The following is a 19,047-nucleotide window of genomic DNA, read 5'->3' as shown; positions in this document are numbered from 1 at the left end:
ACTAGGTGAGCGTGGTGCTGACAACACCAAGTCAAGGGTTAAGATCCCCTTACCGGTCATCTTTTAAAAAAAAAAAAAAAAAAAAGAAAAGAAAACTTATAAGTAATCTTCTAGAGCAACACCATCCTGTATAGTTTTCAGTGATGATGGAAATGGGGCTAGTGTGACTGAGATATTGTATTTTTAATTTAATTAAATTTTAGTTAACTGCCATTTAGATAGCCACTTTTGGCTAGTGTCTATGGTATTGGAAAGTGCAGTTCAGAGTACTGAGAAGAGTGGAGATTAGCTTCCACTCTCAAGGAAAGATAAGAAGGTGGAATATGTAGTTACAAGTCTCTAACTCATCACCAGTATGTGCAAAAATGCTCTAACATATGACTGTTGTGATGAAGGTAGGAACTGCAGACTCATTGCAGCTGCCTACTTAATGTCTCCTCCTCAGGATCTGTGAGATATCTCAAACTCAGTATGTCCTAAGTAGCTGAATGTACTCTGAGACAATGCTCCCTGCATCTAGTTTCTTGCTCCCTTCCAATTCATCCTCCACACAGCCAGAGTGATTTTTTTAAAAATCCTGGTTTATTGAGGTATAATTAATGTATAATAAAATTCACCCTTTTAAGTGTACAGTTTGCTGAGTTTTGACAAATGTATATAGTCATGTGACTGCCACCACAATGAAGATGTAGAACATTTCTATCACTCAAAATAATTCCCTGGTTCCCCTGTGCCGTCCCTTACTCCCTTACTTAGTCTCTTACTCCTGGCAACTGCTGATGTGATTTCTTTTTTTTTTTTTTTCCTTTTTGTCTTTTTTACTGACCGGTAACGGGATCGCAACCCTTGGTGTCGCGCCCATACTGGGGACCAGCAATGGGATCGCAACCCTTGGTGTTGCGCCCGCACCGCGCTCAGCCAGTGAGCGGGAACCGGTCTCCACATGGGATCCTAACCCTCAGCGGGAGCACCGCCGCACTCCCAATTGACGCACTCTCCAGTGCGCCACCGGGCCGGCCCCTGATGTGATTTCTATAACAAATGGAATCATACAGTGTGTAACCTTTTGAGTCTGGATTCCTTCACTTAGCCTGGTGCTTTTGAGGTTCATTAATGTTGAACATACCAGTTAGTCTATTCCTTTTTATTGCCAAGTAGTATTTCAGTGATGGGTAGAGTATAATTTTTGTATCCATTCACCTGTTTATTTAAGTTGTTTCCACTTTTTGGCATTTGTGTCCCAAACTGTTTTTTTTGTTTTGTTTTTGGCAGCTGGCCAGTACAGGGATCTGAACCCATGACCTTAGTGTTATAAGGCTACGCTCTAACCAGCTGAGCTAACTGGCCAGCCCACTTTTTGGCAATTATGAATAAAGCTGCTGTAAGTATCAAGGTGATTTTTTAAACATAACATAAATTTGTTCATGTAACTCTTTTGCTGAAAATCCTTTAGTGGCATCCTACTATACCTAGAGTAAAATATAAATTCCTTATTTTGGACTATTCTGTGTATTAGTCTCTTCCTGCTTCTCAGATCATTTCTTGTACTGCATTTCCCCTCACTTGCTATTTGTTTATTTTACTCTTTCTCCTCCTGCTAAAGTGTAAGCTGTGTGAGGATGGAAACTTTGTTTTGTTGGCTTACTTTATCACTAGTGCCCAGGATAGTACTTGGTATGTAGCAGGTGCTCAACAAGTATGTGTTGAATGAATACATCTTCTTCTTATTATTATTTTATTTTTTTTGGCAGCTGGCCGGTACAGGGAAACCCTTGACCTTGGTGTTATAACCCTGAGCTCTAACCAACTGAGCTAACCGGCTAGCCCCTGAATACATCTTAAAAATCAATTAAATTATATTGGTCAACAATTTCAACAGAATTAGGAAAAAAGTATTAAGGTCTTCACAGTTTTTAAAGTAAACTTTTATTTTATGGTAGTTTTAGATTTACAGAAAAATTGAGAAGATAGTACAGAGAGTTCCCATATACTTAACACCCTGTCTCCCCTATTATAACATCTTACACTAGTAAGATGGTACATTTTCACAAATAATGGACCAATATTGACATATTATTAACCAAAATCTAATCTTTATTTGGATCTCTTTAGCTTTTACTTAATGTCCTTTTTTTATTTTGGGATCCCATGTAGGATCCCCCATTACATTTAGTAATTAGTCTCCTTAGGCTCCTCTTGGCTGTGATAATTTTTCAATTTTTCTGGTTTTTGTTGACTTTGACAGTTTTAAGGAGTACTAGTCATATATTTTGTAAATACCCCTAAATTGGGATTTGTCTGATGTTTTCCTCATGAGTAGACTGGGATTATGGGTTTTGGGGAGGAACACCCTGGAGGTAAAGCACCATTCTCATCACATCATAGCAAGGGTACATATTATGAACATGATTTTTCACTGTTGATGTTGATCTTGATCACTTGGCTGAAATAGCGTTTGCCAGATTTCTCTACTGTAAACTTTTGCCCTCTTTCTATACTGTATTCTTTGGAAGATAGTCTCCATATGTAGTCCATATTTAAAGAATGGGGAGTTAATCTTCCTCATTTATTTATTTATTCAGTCATTTGTTTATATCAATATGGACTCAGATATTTATTTTATACTTTGGCTTGTAATCCAATATTATTTTATTACTCAAATTGTTCAGCTTTCACCATTGGGAGCTCTTTCAGTTAGCTCTTGTGTTCTTTCGACATTCACCCATCATTGCGGAAATTTCTCGTTTTTGTTTTTTTTACTTTTTAGCACTACAGGTTGCTCAACTCTTATCTTGTATATTTCCTGCCCCAGTCCTAAAATCAGCTATTTCTCCAGTCTCCTTTTATTGGAGAATGATATTAGAAATCAAGATCTAGTGCTAGATGTCTCATTGCTATCAGAGTGTCATTACTTCTAGACCCTGTCAGCTGACATAGCAAGGAAATGTGTGTGTGTATGTACTGATACCTTTATGTACACACATCTTTGCAAATATTCCTGTATGTCACCATGTCTATGTATATTAAGCTTAACATGAATCTATACCGATTATCTCCAACTCTAATTTTTACCTTTTTTTTTTTTTTGCATCTGGCTGGTATAGGGATCTGAACCCTTGACTTTGGTGTTATCAACACCACACTCTACTGAATGAGCTAACCTAGCAGCCCTCCAACTCTAATTCTTTACCACATGCATCATTGTGGCCTCCTCTCCTTGCTTACCCATAACTTCCCAGTCCAATGTGAGAAACCTGATTTCTACTATCTGCCCTTTTACTTAATTGTTCAATTCCGGTACACATGTATAGTGGTTCCAGAGTTGCTAACCTGTACCCCCTTAGGAAACAATGTTATCAGCTAGAGTATAGTCCTTAGGTACAGTTCCTTTCCCCTTTGGTCTTACAAACTCCACTCAGGTTTTCACCATTTTTAAGCAAGTATTTTCACTTCTCCACATTGTGGTCTGGTCCTTAGAAAACATTCTTTTAATGAAATTTTAGGTACAGTTCCTTTCCCCTTTGGTCTTACAAACTCCACTCAGGTTTTCACCATTTTTAAGCAATTATTTTCACTTCTCCACATTGTGGTCTGGTCCTTACAAAACATTCTTTTAATGAAATTTTAAAATATTTTGCCTCAAAAATTATTTTATTATGGAATATATCATATATATGAATAATATTTATACCATGTGAATAATAATAATAAAATGTACTCTCCACACAGCTTAAGGGATAGATCCTTCTGGTTATTTCTGGCCTTTCCCCCAGAACATATCCTTCTCTAAGACCCTTTAGAGACAGCAACTGCCCTACATTTTGCATTAATAATTTCTTTGCTTTTCTTTATAGTTTTACCATACATATATGTAAATGTAAATACTATTTTGTTTTATTTTGACTGTTTTTGGCCGTTGTAAAAATGGAATCATATGTTGTGAATTCTGTGACTGACTTGCTTTTATTTTTTACCCAATGTTTTTGAAGTCCAGTCATGTTGATTACCATGGCTGTAGTTTACTTATTTTGCTACGAAGTAGTGTTCCACTGTGTGAATGTGCCACAATTGATTTATCCCTTTGTCATTAAACATTTGGGTTGTTTCCAGTTCTTAAAGTTATAGATGATGATGCTATGAGTGTAGTATTTACTTAGGAGTAGAATGGCTAGGCTATGGGATATGCATATTCTTCAGCCTTATCAGAAAATGGCAAGGTGTTTTCCAAAGCGACTGAAATTTTATACCCCCAGCAGCAGTGATTAAAGAGTTCCTGTTTGTCCATAGCCTCACCAACACTTTGTGTTATTCAAATATCTCACCCTTGGGATTGGCTCCTTAGCTTGGTTAAAGCATGGTGTTGATAGAGGCCTTGGTTAGAGCGCAGCCTTGTAACACCAAGGTCAAGGGTTTGGTTCCCTGTACTGGCCAGCTGCCAAAAACAAAAACAAAGTTAAATTAGTGAATATTTATTGAGTCTACTGTATGCCAGGTACTATGGAAACAGCAGTGAACAAAACAGACAAAATTTCTTGCCCATATCAAGCTCTCGTCTGTACCTTTTACTGATTTCCTTTTTTTCTTTTTTGAAGATCTCAATGGGCTTTATTGCAATTCTAGAATTGGGTAACACATTATTCCATAAAATAGAATAAGTGTTCCCAGTTTTACTAATTTTCACCTGTCTAGTGTATATGAAATGGTCTGTTATTTTGGGGGTTTAATTTGTGTTTCCCTGATTACTGATGAAGGTGGATATTTTTTCATGTGTTTAATTGGCAATTTGTGTTTCTTCTATGAAATGCCTGTTTATGTTTTGTACCCCTCCCCCCCCTTTTAATTGAATTGTCTTTCTTATAGATTAAGAAGAGTGTAAAATGTGTTCTGATTCTAATCCTGTATTGGTTACATATGCTGTAAATATATTCTTCAAGGTTGTGGCTTGCCTTTTCATTGTCTATGATATCTTTTGAGGAACAGATGTTTAATTTTAATACAGATGAATTTATGGATTGTGCTTTTTCAGTCTTCTTAAGAAAATTTTCCATATCCTGGGTTCATAAAGATATTCTCCAATATTTTCTTTATTTTCCCCTGCTACCTCAAAATTGAAAATGAGTCATCTTAGCAGAAAGTTCCCTTCTGCTGCTCTATGGTTGGTGACTTATTAGTTTCAGCATTACTCTAGCTTTTCCAGAAAGATAAAGGTTGAGGGCTGTCTTTTGCTCTAATAAAACCAAAACAAAACACAAAAACAAACAAACAAAAATCTCAGCAAATTATTTAGCGAAGAGCAAAGTTATAAATGGTTAATAGTCTGTATGTTTTTCTGTAGCAATCTAGCTTTGGTCCCTGCTTTTCTAGTTTCACTTAAAGTTCATTTTGAAAACCGTGGAAATGGAGGGGCATAGTAGGGCTGTTTTTGGTGGAAGTGAATATTAAGAGGTGAATGTGGTGAATTGTTTGTTTTCTAGAAAACTTACTATAAATGGGAAAGAACATAAAGAGGTTAAGCGTTTGAAGATAGAGTGCCTGTGTTAGGATCCAGGTTATGCCACCTGTCTGCCATGTGATCTTGGGCAAGTTATTTCTTTTCTAAGCTTCAGTTTCTTCATCCATAAAACAAAGATAATAGTACCTACCTGTGTTGGGGGTTCCCCAGGTTTGATGATTAACTAGGAGGATTCACATTTGTATTTGCAATTATGAAAGGATACAAAGCAAAATCAAAGGGAAAAGGCACATGGGGTTAAGTCTGGAGAAAATGAGGCACAAGCTTCCAAGAGTCTTCTCACTGTGGAGTCACACAGGATATGCTTAATTCCTCCAGCATCGAATCCTATACACATGTGTGAAATGTCTACCAGGGAGGCTCATTAAGGACTTAGTGCCCAAGGTTTTTATTTGGGGCTGGTCACATAGGTACCCCATGCCGTAGCATGTATGAAAATTCCAAGCTCCTGAAAGGAAAGCAGATGTTTGGTGTAAACCACATTGTTTGTGCATACAGTTTAAGCACAGTGAGCTACTCTTAACCATTAAGGAGTAGTGGCAGCACTCCCAAAATCCCAGTTCCCAGACACCAGCCAAGAGCCACACTTGCAAGCTGGCCTTTGTAAGGATAGCAGCCTCAGGCCTGCTATACCAACTCTTCTGCACACTACCTTATAGAATTGCCTTAAGGATTAAATGAGCACACAGCACTTAGCACAGTGGTCATCATAAATTAGGTGGTTGGTAAATGTTAATTAATTATTATTATTATATTAGGAAACTGGCCTAAGGAAGAAGCTTGACCTGACAAAATAGACTTATGGATGACAGGACCTTTAGAAGACATCTCATCTACCCTCTTATTTTACAGATGAGGAACCTGCACCTCAGAAAGATTAGGTGATTTAGGGCCAGCCCGTGGCTCACTTGGGAGAGTGTGGTGCTGATAACACCAAGTCAAGGGTTAAGATCCCCTGACCAGTCATCTTTAAAAAAAAAAAAAAAGATTAGGTGATTTACCTAGTGGTATCCAACGTGTGCCATTTTAGTTTGGGGGGAAGTGAGGATGTTCCCATTTTAAAGGGGAAACATCTGGGCAACACCCTCTTGTGGAGCATGTAAACAAGAGCCTCAGATAGGTAGCTTATAGTAAGCACTGGACAAGGATGGCTCAAAAACAGCTTTGGCAGCAATGTTCATATCTAATTTAAATAGAGATTGGTTCTTGTCATTGGAAATGGTCTCATCCTTTTTTTATATCAGTGGCTTTTAGTTTGTGGTTTCAGTCTATGAAATCTGATAATGTGTACATTATAGCCTTTGCTCAGGCCTGTGACAGACTGATTAGGGGAACTGACCCATCTCTGATTTGCACTGATTGGATATTACCACTTTGCAACACTTGGAAGGATGAATAGGCAAAGTGCTTTCATTTTTTTGAACAGCTCTTTCTCGTTCAGCTGGGATTGAAAGAGGAAGAGTTGATTTTTTTTCCCCCAGCCTCTTCAAATAAACAAATCCTAGATTTTGTTTTACACATAACGAAGTTCTCTGTAGAGAGGCTTTCCTTTGCATTGAATCAGGGTAGAAAGATAGCCCTGTATTTTTCATAATACAGCTTTCTTTTTAGAAAGATCAACTTTCTAACTGAACTACTTGTGTTTGTACCAAAATTTAACTGTAAATCCAAAATGGACTTGTAATGTAATTCATCTCCATATTCAGTGTCATTTGACTGTTATAAAGTATCATACCTGCTTTTTTTTTTTTTTCCCCACCGGTAAGGGGATCGCAACCCTCGGCACGGTGCGGTCCACACCACCCTCAGCCAGTGAGCGCACCGGCCATCCCTATATAGGATCCGAACCTGTGGCCTCAGTGCTGGTAGCGCTGCGCTCTCTCAAGCGAGCCACGGGGCCGGCCCCATACATGTTGTTTTTTAAAAGTGAAAATGTAGAATCAAAACAGCTTTTGGGCTGACCAGTTAGCTGAGTTGGTTAGATCACAGCCTTATAACACCAAGGTCACTGGTTCAGATCCCATACTAGCCAGCCACGCCTCCAAAAAGAAAGAAAACAGCTTTATTGAGCTATGATTCACATATCATACAATTTACCTGTATAAAATATACAACTCAATGGGTATTAGTGTATTTACAGAGTGTGCAGCCATCACCACAATCATTTTTAGAACATATTCATCACATAAACATTATATGTTTAGAACATATTCATCCACATGAAACCCTATACCGTTTTGCCATCCCCTTTCTGCCTTCCCCCAAGTCCCCTGGTCCCCCAGCCCTAGGCAACAACCACTAATCTACTTTCTGTCTCTATTAGATTTGCCTGTTCTGAACATGTCATATAAATGGAATCATACAACATGTAGTCTTCATAACTGGCTTCTTTCACTTAGTTGTTTTCAAGGCTTATCTGTGTTGTAGCATGTATCAGAACTTTATTTCTTTTTATGCAGAATAATATGCCATTGTATGGACATACCACATTTTGTTTACCCATTTACCAGTTGTTGTACATTTGGGTTGCATCCACTTTTTAACTTTTAGAAATAATGTTGCTGTGAACATTCATTTACAACTTTTTGTGTAGCATAAGCTTTTAAGGCCTATATTGTCTATAATAGCTAGCACTGACAGAGCTAGTGAATCGAAATTTTATCCTTAAGGGAGTTGCAGTTTAATGGAGGAGACATATCAGTAAATAGATAATTATTGTAAAGTATCGTAAGTGCTATACAAAGAGAAGCCCTAGGTACTATGGAAGCACAGAGGAGGACCAGGTGACTCACACTGGGTGTGTGTGTGAGGGGACAATTCAGAAAAACCTCTTAGAAGAGCCTAACCTGAATCCTGAAGAACAAGAAGGAGTTGGCCAGGTGAAGAATGGAGAGAAGTGTCTTCCAGGCAGAGGAGCAGCTGGTGTGAAGGTCCAGAGGTGAGAGAGAGCTTGGCTGAGTTTGGAGGGCTGGACGAAATTCATTATAAAGAGTTCATTATGTCTGGAGATGGGTTGGGAGATGAGAGGCATGAGGTGGGCTGGGGCAGTGAGCAGAAGAGAGATCTTAAGTAATCTATAAAGCCATTCTCAGCGTGTTGCACTTATTCCTGCACAATGTGGGGAGCCACTAAGAAAGCATCAGCAAGCAAGCAGATGACTAGACCTAGATTCAGCAGCAGCTCTAAGAATGGACACCGGGCTGGTGGTAGGGTGGTGATCCTTCCAAGTGAGAACTGCCGAAGATCTGAAACCAGACAGAGATGGAAAGAAATGGATTGATCAGGAAGAGGCTTGGAAAGGATCTCCAAAATTAGGAGGAATTCCAGTTAGTCAGTTAGTTTGACTTTTCTAAATTATTAATTATATTTTTCTCCAGGCTAATAAGAATCAAACATCACATCAATTCTCATTTCATAAAGGGCATACAATTTTCAGAGTATTAGTGTCACAAAAGCCACCACCCTTCTTGCAGTTGAAGGAACAAGGGCTCTTAAGATGAACCTTATTCTCTTTTCTGTTGAATAATGTCTCATTTGACAGAGAGCAATCCTGAACAGTAAGTGTATTTTCCTACAGGTGGGAGAGGACTTTTTTTTTTTTTAAAAGATGACCGGTAAGGGGATCTTAACCCTTGACTTGGTGTAGTCAGCACCACACTCACCCAGTGAGCAAACCGGCCATCCCTATATGGGATCCAAACCCGTGGCCTTGGTGTTATCTGCACCACACTCTCCCGAGTGAGCCACAGGCCAGCCCGGAGAGGACTTTTTAATGTGGGAAAACAAAGGTTGAAAGAGGATTTGATTAAGAAAAAAAAAAACCAAAACAAAAGGGAAAATAAATAGAATTTAAAAATGGAAAAAGAAAAATATATATATATAAAAGGAAAAAACTAAAAGAGAAAAAAAGAGGATCTCATTGAAATTTTACATTATAAACCATGTGGTTAATGCACACAAAATTTTGTCCAGTTCACTGTTCTAGTAGAAGATCTCACACAGCAGGCAGTGAGCTACTGAAGATTATTATCCTAGGAGGTGTTAAAGAAGCGAAGGGACTTTAGAAGTGTAGATAAATTGATGGGTGATAAATTATCAAGGGAAACTACTAAAAAGTTCTTAGAAGTGTCAAGGAGCACCTTGGCACATTATGAGCTGAAGGGACCCTGATTTTGACCTGGTTCTGACCTACTATCTTAATAGGGCAGATGTTTACAGAGCACGTCTGTGCACAAAGCACCCATTGGGTTCTCTGGGAGAAATGAAATAGACTGTGCCCTGCAGGGGCTCATCAAGTAGAGGGAGAAGAAAACTGTCCAGCAACCACTACCACAAAGCAAGGTGTGGCAAGTCCTGTGACAGAGGAGCAGAGAAGAGCTTTCAGTGAAGATTGAATATGCTTGGAGGACTCTGGGAGAGCTTCTTAAAAGTGTGTCTTGAGACTTAAAAGATGAGTAGAATTTCAGCAGTAAAATAGGAGAAGGACTTTCCAGGAGGAGGGAAGAGCTTAAGTGTCTCTCCAGAGTTGGGAGAGTTGCTAACCCTCCTGGAGAAAGGTGTGTTCTGTGGACTGGCATGGCTTGAGCAGAGTGAGGGCTCAGATTGAGCGGTGCAGTAAAACTCTAATTTGGAAGGGTTTGAAGACTGAGCAGTTTACACCTGATTCTATTCAAAGTGAAAATCAGCAAAGGTTTTTTTAGCAGTGAATTGATATACTCAGAACTCTGTTTTTAGAAGTTTTAGAATTAGATAAGATGGAAAAAGTAGAGTGACCAATTGGAAGTTGTTGCTGTAGACAAGGCTACAGACATTGAGGGGCTGGGCCAGGAGGATAGGAGTGGAAATAGAAGAGACTTGAATGCCATTAAAAAAAAAAAATCATTTCTTATTATTAAATAATATAGATACATAAATAATACAAAAATGTAGGCTCATTTAGAAGAATAAAATAAAAACCCTATAGGAACAACTACCTTAAAAGTTTTTTTTTTTTTTTTCCTTTTGTCTTTTTTCGTGACCGGCAACGGATCGCAACCCTCAGTGTCGCGCCCGTACCGGACCGGGACCGGCAACGGGATCGCAACCCTTGGTGCTGCGTCTGCACCTCGCTCAGCCAGGGAGCGGGAACCAGTCTGTATGTGGGATCCGAACCCTCGGCGGGAGCGCCGCCGAACTCCCAAGCGGCGCACTGTAGCAGTGCGCCACCGGGCCGGCCCCTTAAAAGTTTTTTTTTATCGTAAATTGATCATTTATAATTGTGTATATTTATGGGGTACAGACTGATGTTATGATTTATGAATACAATGTGGAATAATTAAAGTAAGCTAATTAACATATCCAGGGACAACTACCTTTTAAACACTTTGATATTCTTTCATTCAGTGCTTTTTTTTTTTTTTGGCAGCTGGCCAGTAAGGGGATCTAAACCCTTGACCTTGGTGTTATCAGCACCATGCTGTAACCAAGTGAGCAAACCAGCCAACCCACTTAAGTGTTTTTCTTAGGAATGTATTTATAGATGGTCAATGTAAGTTTTAGTTCGTAGTAGGGTATAAAATAGCACTTTCCTTTACTTCTCTAACCTGTCTTTAATCCACAGCAAGCTCCTTCCTGCAGGCTGGTAGGAAATTCTGTATTAGTCATTGCAGAGTTCCTTTCTTCTCTTGCAGTGGGGTCATACAAGAATTCCAAGTCCCATGGTTCTTAACCCCCTGATGTCTAGACTTAGCATCTTCCAGCCATTTCCCATCTGGTGTGCAGAGGGTGGTGAGGCCTTGGGTGTAGACTCCTGCACCCCAGAAAGCGTCAACTTGTTCTCTGGTCGGGTTGTTTTTACTTCCTCTGCTCCAAGTGCTTTCCCTCTCTATTCCCTCTTTGGGGCAGCTTAGCATAACCCTTCTTAATGTGCTCCTATAACACAGTCATTAAAAAACGAAACAAAACACAGTGGTAGCCTCTTTTTTTCTCGGGTAGGTGTGGGAAAATGACTTAGCTGTTGTTGTGATGGTGGTTTTTCTTTTTAAAAATAACTTGCCCTGATATGGTGAGTTTTGATATTCTATTTGTAGTTTTAACCAATGCATTTTTCATTTCTTGTTGTTGGCTGGCTGGTATGGGGGCTCTGAACCCTTGGTCTTGGCGTTATAACACCATGCTCTAACCAACTGAACTAACTGGCCACCCTTCATGTCATTTTTTAATGCTTCCAGAATATTCCATTGTATGGATATGTATTATTTACTTATAGACAACATGAAATAAGCAACTCTGTGCATAAAACTTTTGCCGTATTTTGGATAGATTATGGAGGTGGAATTACTGAGTCAAAGGGTGTGACCCTTTTGGAGTATTGCCAGATCATGCTTATTCTATTACTATATACCACAAATTTAGCAGCTTAAAACAATTCCCACTTATTAGCTCACAGTTCTGTAGGTCAGAAGTCCAGGCACTGCATGGCTGATTTCTTTGTTAAGTGGTCTCACAGGATGAAATCAAGGTATCAGGCAGCTATGTTCTCATCTGAGGCTTCACTTGGAAAGAATCTACTTCCAAGGTTCAGGTTGTTGACAAAATTCAGTTTCTAAGGGTTGTAGACCTGAGGTTCCTGTTTTCTTGCTGGTTGTTATTTAGGGGTTGCTCTCAGCTGCTAAATGCCACTCTCAGGTCCTTACCGTTTGTCCCCTCCACCTTCACAGCCAGCAATGGACAATCTTCTTCATGTTGAATCCCCACCCTTTTAATCTCTGACTTCCTCTGTCTTTGCCCTCTAGATCTAGACTTAGAGGACTGATGAGATTAGGTCTCCCAATCCCCCCAGCATCTAATTTTTCATCATCCCAAATAGAAGCTCTGTATCCATTAAACCATAACTCCCCATTCTCCACTCCCCCTGGCAACCTTTATGTTACTTTCTGTTTCTTTGAATTTGCCTGTTTTAGGTGGAGTCATACAATATTTGTCCTTTTGTGTCTGGCATATGTCACTTAGCTTAATGTTTTCAAGGTTCATCCATGTTGTAGTCAGTGTCAGAATTTCCTTCCTTTTTAAGGCTGAGTAATATTCCATTGTATGTCTGTGGCACATTTTGTTTATCCGTTCATTCACCGATGGACATTTCAGTTGTTTCAGGTCTCTATCTCAAGGTCAACTGATTTGAGACCTTAATTACATCTATAAAATTCCTTCACAGCAGTATCCAGATTAGTGTTGAATGGCAGGGAGAAGGTATGTATGTACCCAGGGCCCAGAATCATGGGGGCCATGTCAGGATTCAGCATACTACATACGCTCTGGAAAGATTATATTGCCCCTTGCTGGAGAAACCATTTTGCCCTCTTTCATGCTACCAATCTATAAATTGCACAGGAGAGTTCTGGAAATAGCGTCTCATTTCACTGTATGCATTTCCAGCCAGGCTTTTCTCTGCTCACTACTCTAGTGCAACAAAGGATGCATATTAATCACTTTTCAGCCTCTGGGGAGAATACTCTGGCTTCTCCCCAGTTTTACTAATGACAGTTTTCTTGAGGGTAGACAAGTGTGAGAAACTGATTAAATAGGCCAGTGAGGGTGAGGGAGAGAATTTCTGTTTACCAGTTGTGATTTGTGATCGTGGCAGAAAGTGCAAAATGGATTCTCTTTTGATACTCTCTTAGAGAGAACTTAGAACATTGAATAACCAAAGAATGGCACAAATTGTTTCATGATAATGCCATGAGAATGCAGCAGGATTTGAATTTGTCCACATAAGAGAATTTAGGGCTGTAACTGCCAGGATTAAAATCAGCCTTGTGCTTCAGCCTGAATGCACATTCATTTGAGTCCATGCAGTCTTTTGGGAATTAGACTTGGGTCCTGAAATGGTGGTGCTTCCTGATAATTGGGAGATCTGAGAAATGGAAACCAGAAAAACGTGCTAGAATTTTCAGATTGCATGTAAACTGGGCATCTCAGTAACAAGAATATGACCTTGGATTCAGCGGGGATGATGTTTGAATATTGCCAACTGCCATATGGCTTGAGGAGAAGTCCATGACCTTTGGTTTGTGTTATGTGTATGTGTGTGTGTGGTGGGGGAGGATGTCCCAGGTTAGGTTCCAGTTCAAAGAGGCTCTTTGTGCATGGTGACTTATAGAGATTATTTGCAGAGCTGTCTGCTTTGAGCTAAATAGACTCCTCAAGAGCTCCAGGACTTCTGTCTGCTCAATCTAGAATGTGCCAACTTGGTGTGGGGAGTAACAGCAACTGCCCTATTGTCAGAGTGAATGTGAGATTTGGGTGGGAATGACAAGGGAGTAAAAGTGTCCACTGCAGAGATCCAATGATACTTGCTAGCTGGGGACTGCCTGGGAGAGGGGAAGAGGGAGAATTAAAGGGCCTCCATCTTCTCCAGCCTGCTGTGTTTGCTGGCAGGACTGAATCTATGTTCTCTCTCATAGGCAACTGCAATGTCTGTGGACTGTCTGGGACAGCATGCAGTGCTTTCTGGGTAAGTGAGCTTCCAGGGTTTGTCTGCCGCTGTTTCTGGGGAACAAATTGCAAATTGGGAGGTTTCTGGGAAATTGCAAAATGTTCTTCTATTTAAGGGTTATGATCATAGTTTTTTTTTGGCAGCTGGCTGTTATAGGGATCCGAACTCTTGACCTTGGTGTTATCAGCATCCCCTCTGTCTTCGTAAACTTACTTGTTTATGAACCCATTTACAAATCAATAAAACTATTTTCTTTTTTTATTTTATGGCTGCAGGCTGTATTATTTTTTCCTTTTAGCTTCATTATTTTATTTTGAAATATTTTAATTTACTTTAAAGAAAACCACATGCACATGGCAAACATTAAAATAGTTCAAAAGGATAACAATGAAAATAAGTTTCCCTCTACCTCTGACCTCCTTCAAGACCAAATTACTGGTCACTAAAATTTTAAAGGAATTTATTGCTTACCTGTTAGGGCAGAGACAATTATTAATACCATTTCCTTGTGTTACACTGGGTGCATAGATAAGGAAATATTGGTATGTTTCTTTCCTGCCTCTAGCACCGTACTCAATTTTTAAAAAACAGCTTTATTGAGATATAATTAACATGCCATGTAATTCACCCATTTAAAGTGTGTGATTCAATGGTTTTTGGTATGGAACATTATCAATTTCCTACTCACTTTTTTTTTTTTTTTTTTTCCTTTCTGTCTTTTTTTACTGACCGGTAACGGGATCTCAACCCTCGGTGTCGCACCCGTACCGGGGACCGGCAACGGGATCGCAACCCTCGGTGTTGTGCCCGCACCGCGCTCAGCCAGTGAGCGGGAACCGGTCTCCACATGGGATCCGAACCCTCGGCGGGAGCGCCGCCGCACTCCCAAGCAGTGCACTTTCCAGTGCGCCACCGGGCCGGCCCTCCTACTCACTTTTTATTTTATTTTATTTTGTTTGTTTGTTTCGGTGACTAGCCTGTATAGGGATCCGAATCCTTGATCTTGGATCTAACCAGCATTTTTTTTTAATCAAGAAAGTACCTATACATAGTATAAAAAGTCAGTAGCATCATAAGGCTTATACTGTAAAACAGCAGTCTCCTACCTCACTTCCCACCACCCCCGTCCCACTCTACAGAAGTACGTACTTTATTTATTTATTACATCTCTAGTACAGAAGTACCTACTTTAAACTCTTTTAACTGTATCTTTTGGATTGCCTTTATTTTTCTAAATAGTATGCATATACTGCTATGTCTTGATTTATCCATCTTAGGCATTATAAATTCACTTCTTACAATGGAAGATGAGGATTTTGTACTTTTACTTTGCTCCGTGGGTCCTTACACACCTTTCTGACCTTCCTTCTTCTTCCAATGTAGTTACATAACAATCGTTGGTCAAATCTGTATTTGGGGTTCTTTTTCTTAGAGTTATTGTTGAGAGCTCCTATGCTATTCTGATTCTGGACTTTGTACATGACCTATTTATTTCTTTGGGAGTTTTAAAATCCTACCTTTATTTCCAGTGTTAGTGAAATTTCCACCACAATTGCTTTGGTGTGTGTCTTTTTTCATTCATTGTGCTGGGCACTCAGAGGCCCCCTCCTTTTTTTACATTATTGTTTTATCTAAACAAATAGAGGCATAACATACATGTGGCATCATGGAGCCATATAAATGACCTATAAAATACTCTAAGGTGCCTTTGAGTAACTATGGCTCAAATGTTAGTTTTCTCAGCATTTACTGGCGTGGATTAGGTGTTCTAGGAGGAAATAGAATTGTGTAACTGGGAATGATGCAAGTTTTCCTAGATATATATATTTATATATACACACACACATCCATATTATTATTCAACATGATCTTGAAGCTCTCCACTTCATTTTCTTGTATTGAATTTTAAAGTTTGTGTAATAAAGTATAGAGAGTGCATAAACTTTAAGTGAATAGCTAAAATAAGTTTAGAAACATATACACTCATGTAATCATTATTCGGATTAAGATGTAGAATATTTTTTATTTGGCACCTTGGAAGACCCTTTCAGTCTGGAAATCTGTCTTTTAGTTTGGAGAAATTTTCTTGTATTATGTCTTCGATAATTTTTTCCCCTCCTTTTTTCTCCTCTTTCTCTCTGGATGAAAGTCAGTGTTGGATATCCTGTATGGATTCTCTTCTGGTCTTTTTGTCTTTTTATTTTGCAGTCTGGGTGTTTTCTTCAACTTTAATTTACAATCCTTCTATCAGATTTTGGGAAATTTCTAGTATTATTTTAATTTCAAGAATTTTTTCTTGCTCTGTTCTTTAGATTGTCTTCTCTTACTACTCCGAGAATATTGATTCCAAAGTTTTTTCTTACCTTTTCATTATCCCTATTTCCTTTTAGTTCCTTTTGTTTTCTTTTGATTGGCTTGGTCTCTTTCAGGTTTCCTCCAGTGACCGAGATCCTTGACTCTGTTATTAAAGAATGATTGGAATCTCCATTTACATTGGCAGGTGGTGGGGTTCTCTATAGGGAGATCAGGTGGGAACCAGGCCCTTTTGTTAGAGGATGCCCAAATGCCGTGATCTCCAGGGTTATGTTGTTTTGTGTTTGCTTACTTTTTTTTTCGTGGATAATTTTCTCCTGAGAAGAATCCTCCTATCTCTGTCTAAAGAATAAAAGGCAGCAGTTGTCATGAGTGCTGAATAGAGGAAGAGGCTAGCACCTCACATTTCACTGCAGGCCCCTGTTTTGGGTACCGTACCTCACATTTCCCTTTTGCCATACTTCTTGTCCCAGGCCCAGGCTTCTCTAGGGAATAACAGCACCCACTCTCCACTTGGGGTGAAAGAGAGGTGGTCACCTGGCTGTGGGGGGTACATGTAAGCCAGTCTCTGTAGTGCTCTTTCAGACAATTCTACTTGTTTTGTTTTGCCTTTTGTTTTCCAGCCCTGCCCCTTACCCTTGCCTTGAGACCAAAGCTTCTGGTGCCAGGCCCTGCAGTGTGAATCAGCTTCTGATTCTGCTCTCTATGCACTGGTGCTTTATTTAGCTTTCTTTACTGTAGATCAATTACCACTTATCCATCTGCTTTTCAGTTCCTCTCTCATTTTCCTTGTCTTTGTGGGTTTCTGTCTTTTTTTTTTTTAACTCTTATTTTAGTGGGGCTTCTCAGTGGAATGAAGATAAACACATATGTTCCATCAGGCATCCAAAAGTGCCCACTTTCTGCTATTCTACATTTACTCTGTACTGTCTCTGAATGGCCCTACTGATACATACCCTATATGTATAGATCTTTGTCATGTACTCTGTACTATTTTTCTTTTTGATGGGAAGATGCCAGTCTGCCCACCACAGGATCAGGTGATTCCTTTGGAGGAGGCCAGAGGTTCTAGATCTTTGTTTTCAGTAACTTTCTTAGGAGTCCCAGAAATTTTGTGAAATTGTGTCTTCCCTATGCTTTTCTTCTTCTTCCTTAACAATCCCTTCTTAGAAATTCGCTATCACCTAGAGTTTTACGTGCCATTTCCTAGCTCTTCTGAGAAGGGACTATTAATCTTTTTTTCAGTTTTGAACCTCCCTATTCTCATTGATATCCAGGGGTTTGGAGAGGTCTCTAGTGAAGAATCAATAGCACATGGTTGCAGAGATGTTGATTCACATACCAAGGATTTTTTACTTAAAATAAAAGGAAAATAGGTGAACACAGGACATTCCTGTTTTCAGATCCTTTATATTGATTGGGACCTTGGACATTATTGGCACTTAATATGTTATTCCTTTTTTTTTTTTTTTTTTTGGTTATTATTTTCCCTCCTGACAGATTTAGTTTTCTTCACCAGGTAGTCAACTTGGAAGGGAATTTGAGATTTTTTACAGGATTTTGGCTCAGTGAGAAGTGATGTATTTAATTTAACACTCATTCCTTGAGGACAGAGCTCTGCCTAGTGATATGGGGTATACAAAGATATTCAAGAGGTGGTCCACACTCTAAACACTCAGTTGAATTAGGACGAGGGCCTTAACATTGGTAGCCCCGCTACAGAGATAAATGCTGCAGTCCAAATGCAAACCATGCACTGAGAGTACTGTGGAGGCAGTGATTAATCCTACCTGGGGTTTGAGAAGGGCCAGTAGAGGGCAGGTTGGAGCTGATTCTAGGGGAAGACGTCAGACTGTCGTGGATGGAGGCAGTACGGAAGACCGTCTCTGGAGGTAGACTGTCACAGGAAGACTGCTCCCTTTCGCCTGTCAGCCAGCTTGAGTTACTCTTGTCACTTGTATGCATTTCAGAGGAGGTAAAATCATGTATATCTAGGTTTTGGGGGAGCACTGCTTGCAAATCATATGCAATTCCAAAACTGCTCTTCTATCTCAGTGCTAATGCTTCCATATTGTTACATTGTTATAATGTTGATGTTGTTCTCCTAGCCGCAGATTCCTGTACATCGTCAATCTAGATGCCCCTTTTGAAGGTCACCGTAAAATCTCTCGCCAGAGCAAATGGGACATTGGAGCCGTGCAGTGGAATCCTCATGACAGCTTTGCGCACTATTTTGCAGCTTCGGTGAGCTCATTTAAGGAATATAGAAGAATACTATTAAATGTGTTGTCTGGAGCTGGCAGGTCTACATCCTGTGTGAAGAGAATACAATTCTCATTGCTCAGTTGGAAAAGAGGTTTGCATAGTTCTGAAAGAAAGACAGAGGCAAATTGCACATTAAATATATGTGGGAATGTTTGATGGTCCCATTGATATCAGGCCCTGTATTTCTAGGGACCGAATCCAGATTTTTTTTTCCAGGGGGGAACCTAGATTTTGAAAAGGAAACAGGTAGATGCCTCATTTCTGTGTGTGGTGAGAATGCATTTTCATTAGCAGCAGTGTAACTAGCCAGTGGCCAAATGGCAGATGACTTTGAAAGACATTCTAAAGAGGGTACCTGGGGAACTGGTCTAAGGTTGGTTTTATGACTTTCAGAGGGCTCAGGAGACTCCCTACACCCTTCTACTCAAAGGAAGGAATTCCTTCTTGATTGGGATTCATTAGATTGGCTAACCATCTCAAATTT

The 19,047-nt window shown here is 39.6% G+C and overlaps 1 protein-coding gene across 1 annotated transcript in view; it reads left to right on the top strand.

Annotated features, from left to right (window-relative positions):
• The window catches only part of WDR59 (WD repeat domain 59), a gene marked incomplete at its 3' end in the record, with an annotated part of 34,185 nt that overhangs the window by 2,092 nt on the left and 13,046 nt on the right, over positions 1–19,047 (top strand). Inside the window, exons 2-3 of the mRNA XM_008584078.1 lie at positions 13,954–14,003; positions 18,407–18,542. Of these exons, the coding sequence (XP_008582300.1) occupies positions 13,954–14,003; positions 18,407–18,542 (186 nt within the window). The remainder of the gene's footprint in view (positions 1–13,953; positions 14,004–18,406; positions 18,543–19,047) is intronic.

This window comes from Galeopterus variegatus, unplaced genomic scaffold, assembly GCF_000696425.1.
Source record: "Galeopterus variegatus unplaced genomic scaffold, G_variegatus-3.0.2 Scaffold3139, whole genome shotgun sequence".
Lineage (NCBI taxonomy): Eukaryota > Metazoa > Chordata > Mammalia > Dermoptera > Cynocephalidae > Galeopterus > Galeopterus variegatus.
This window is presented reverse-complemented; position numbering and strand designations above follow the sequence as displayed.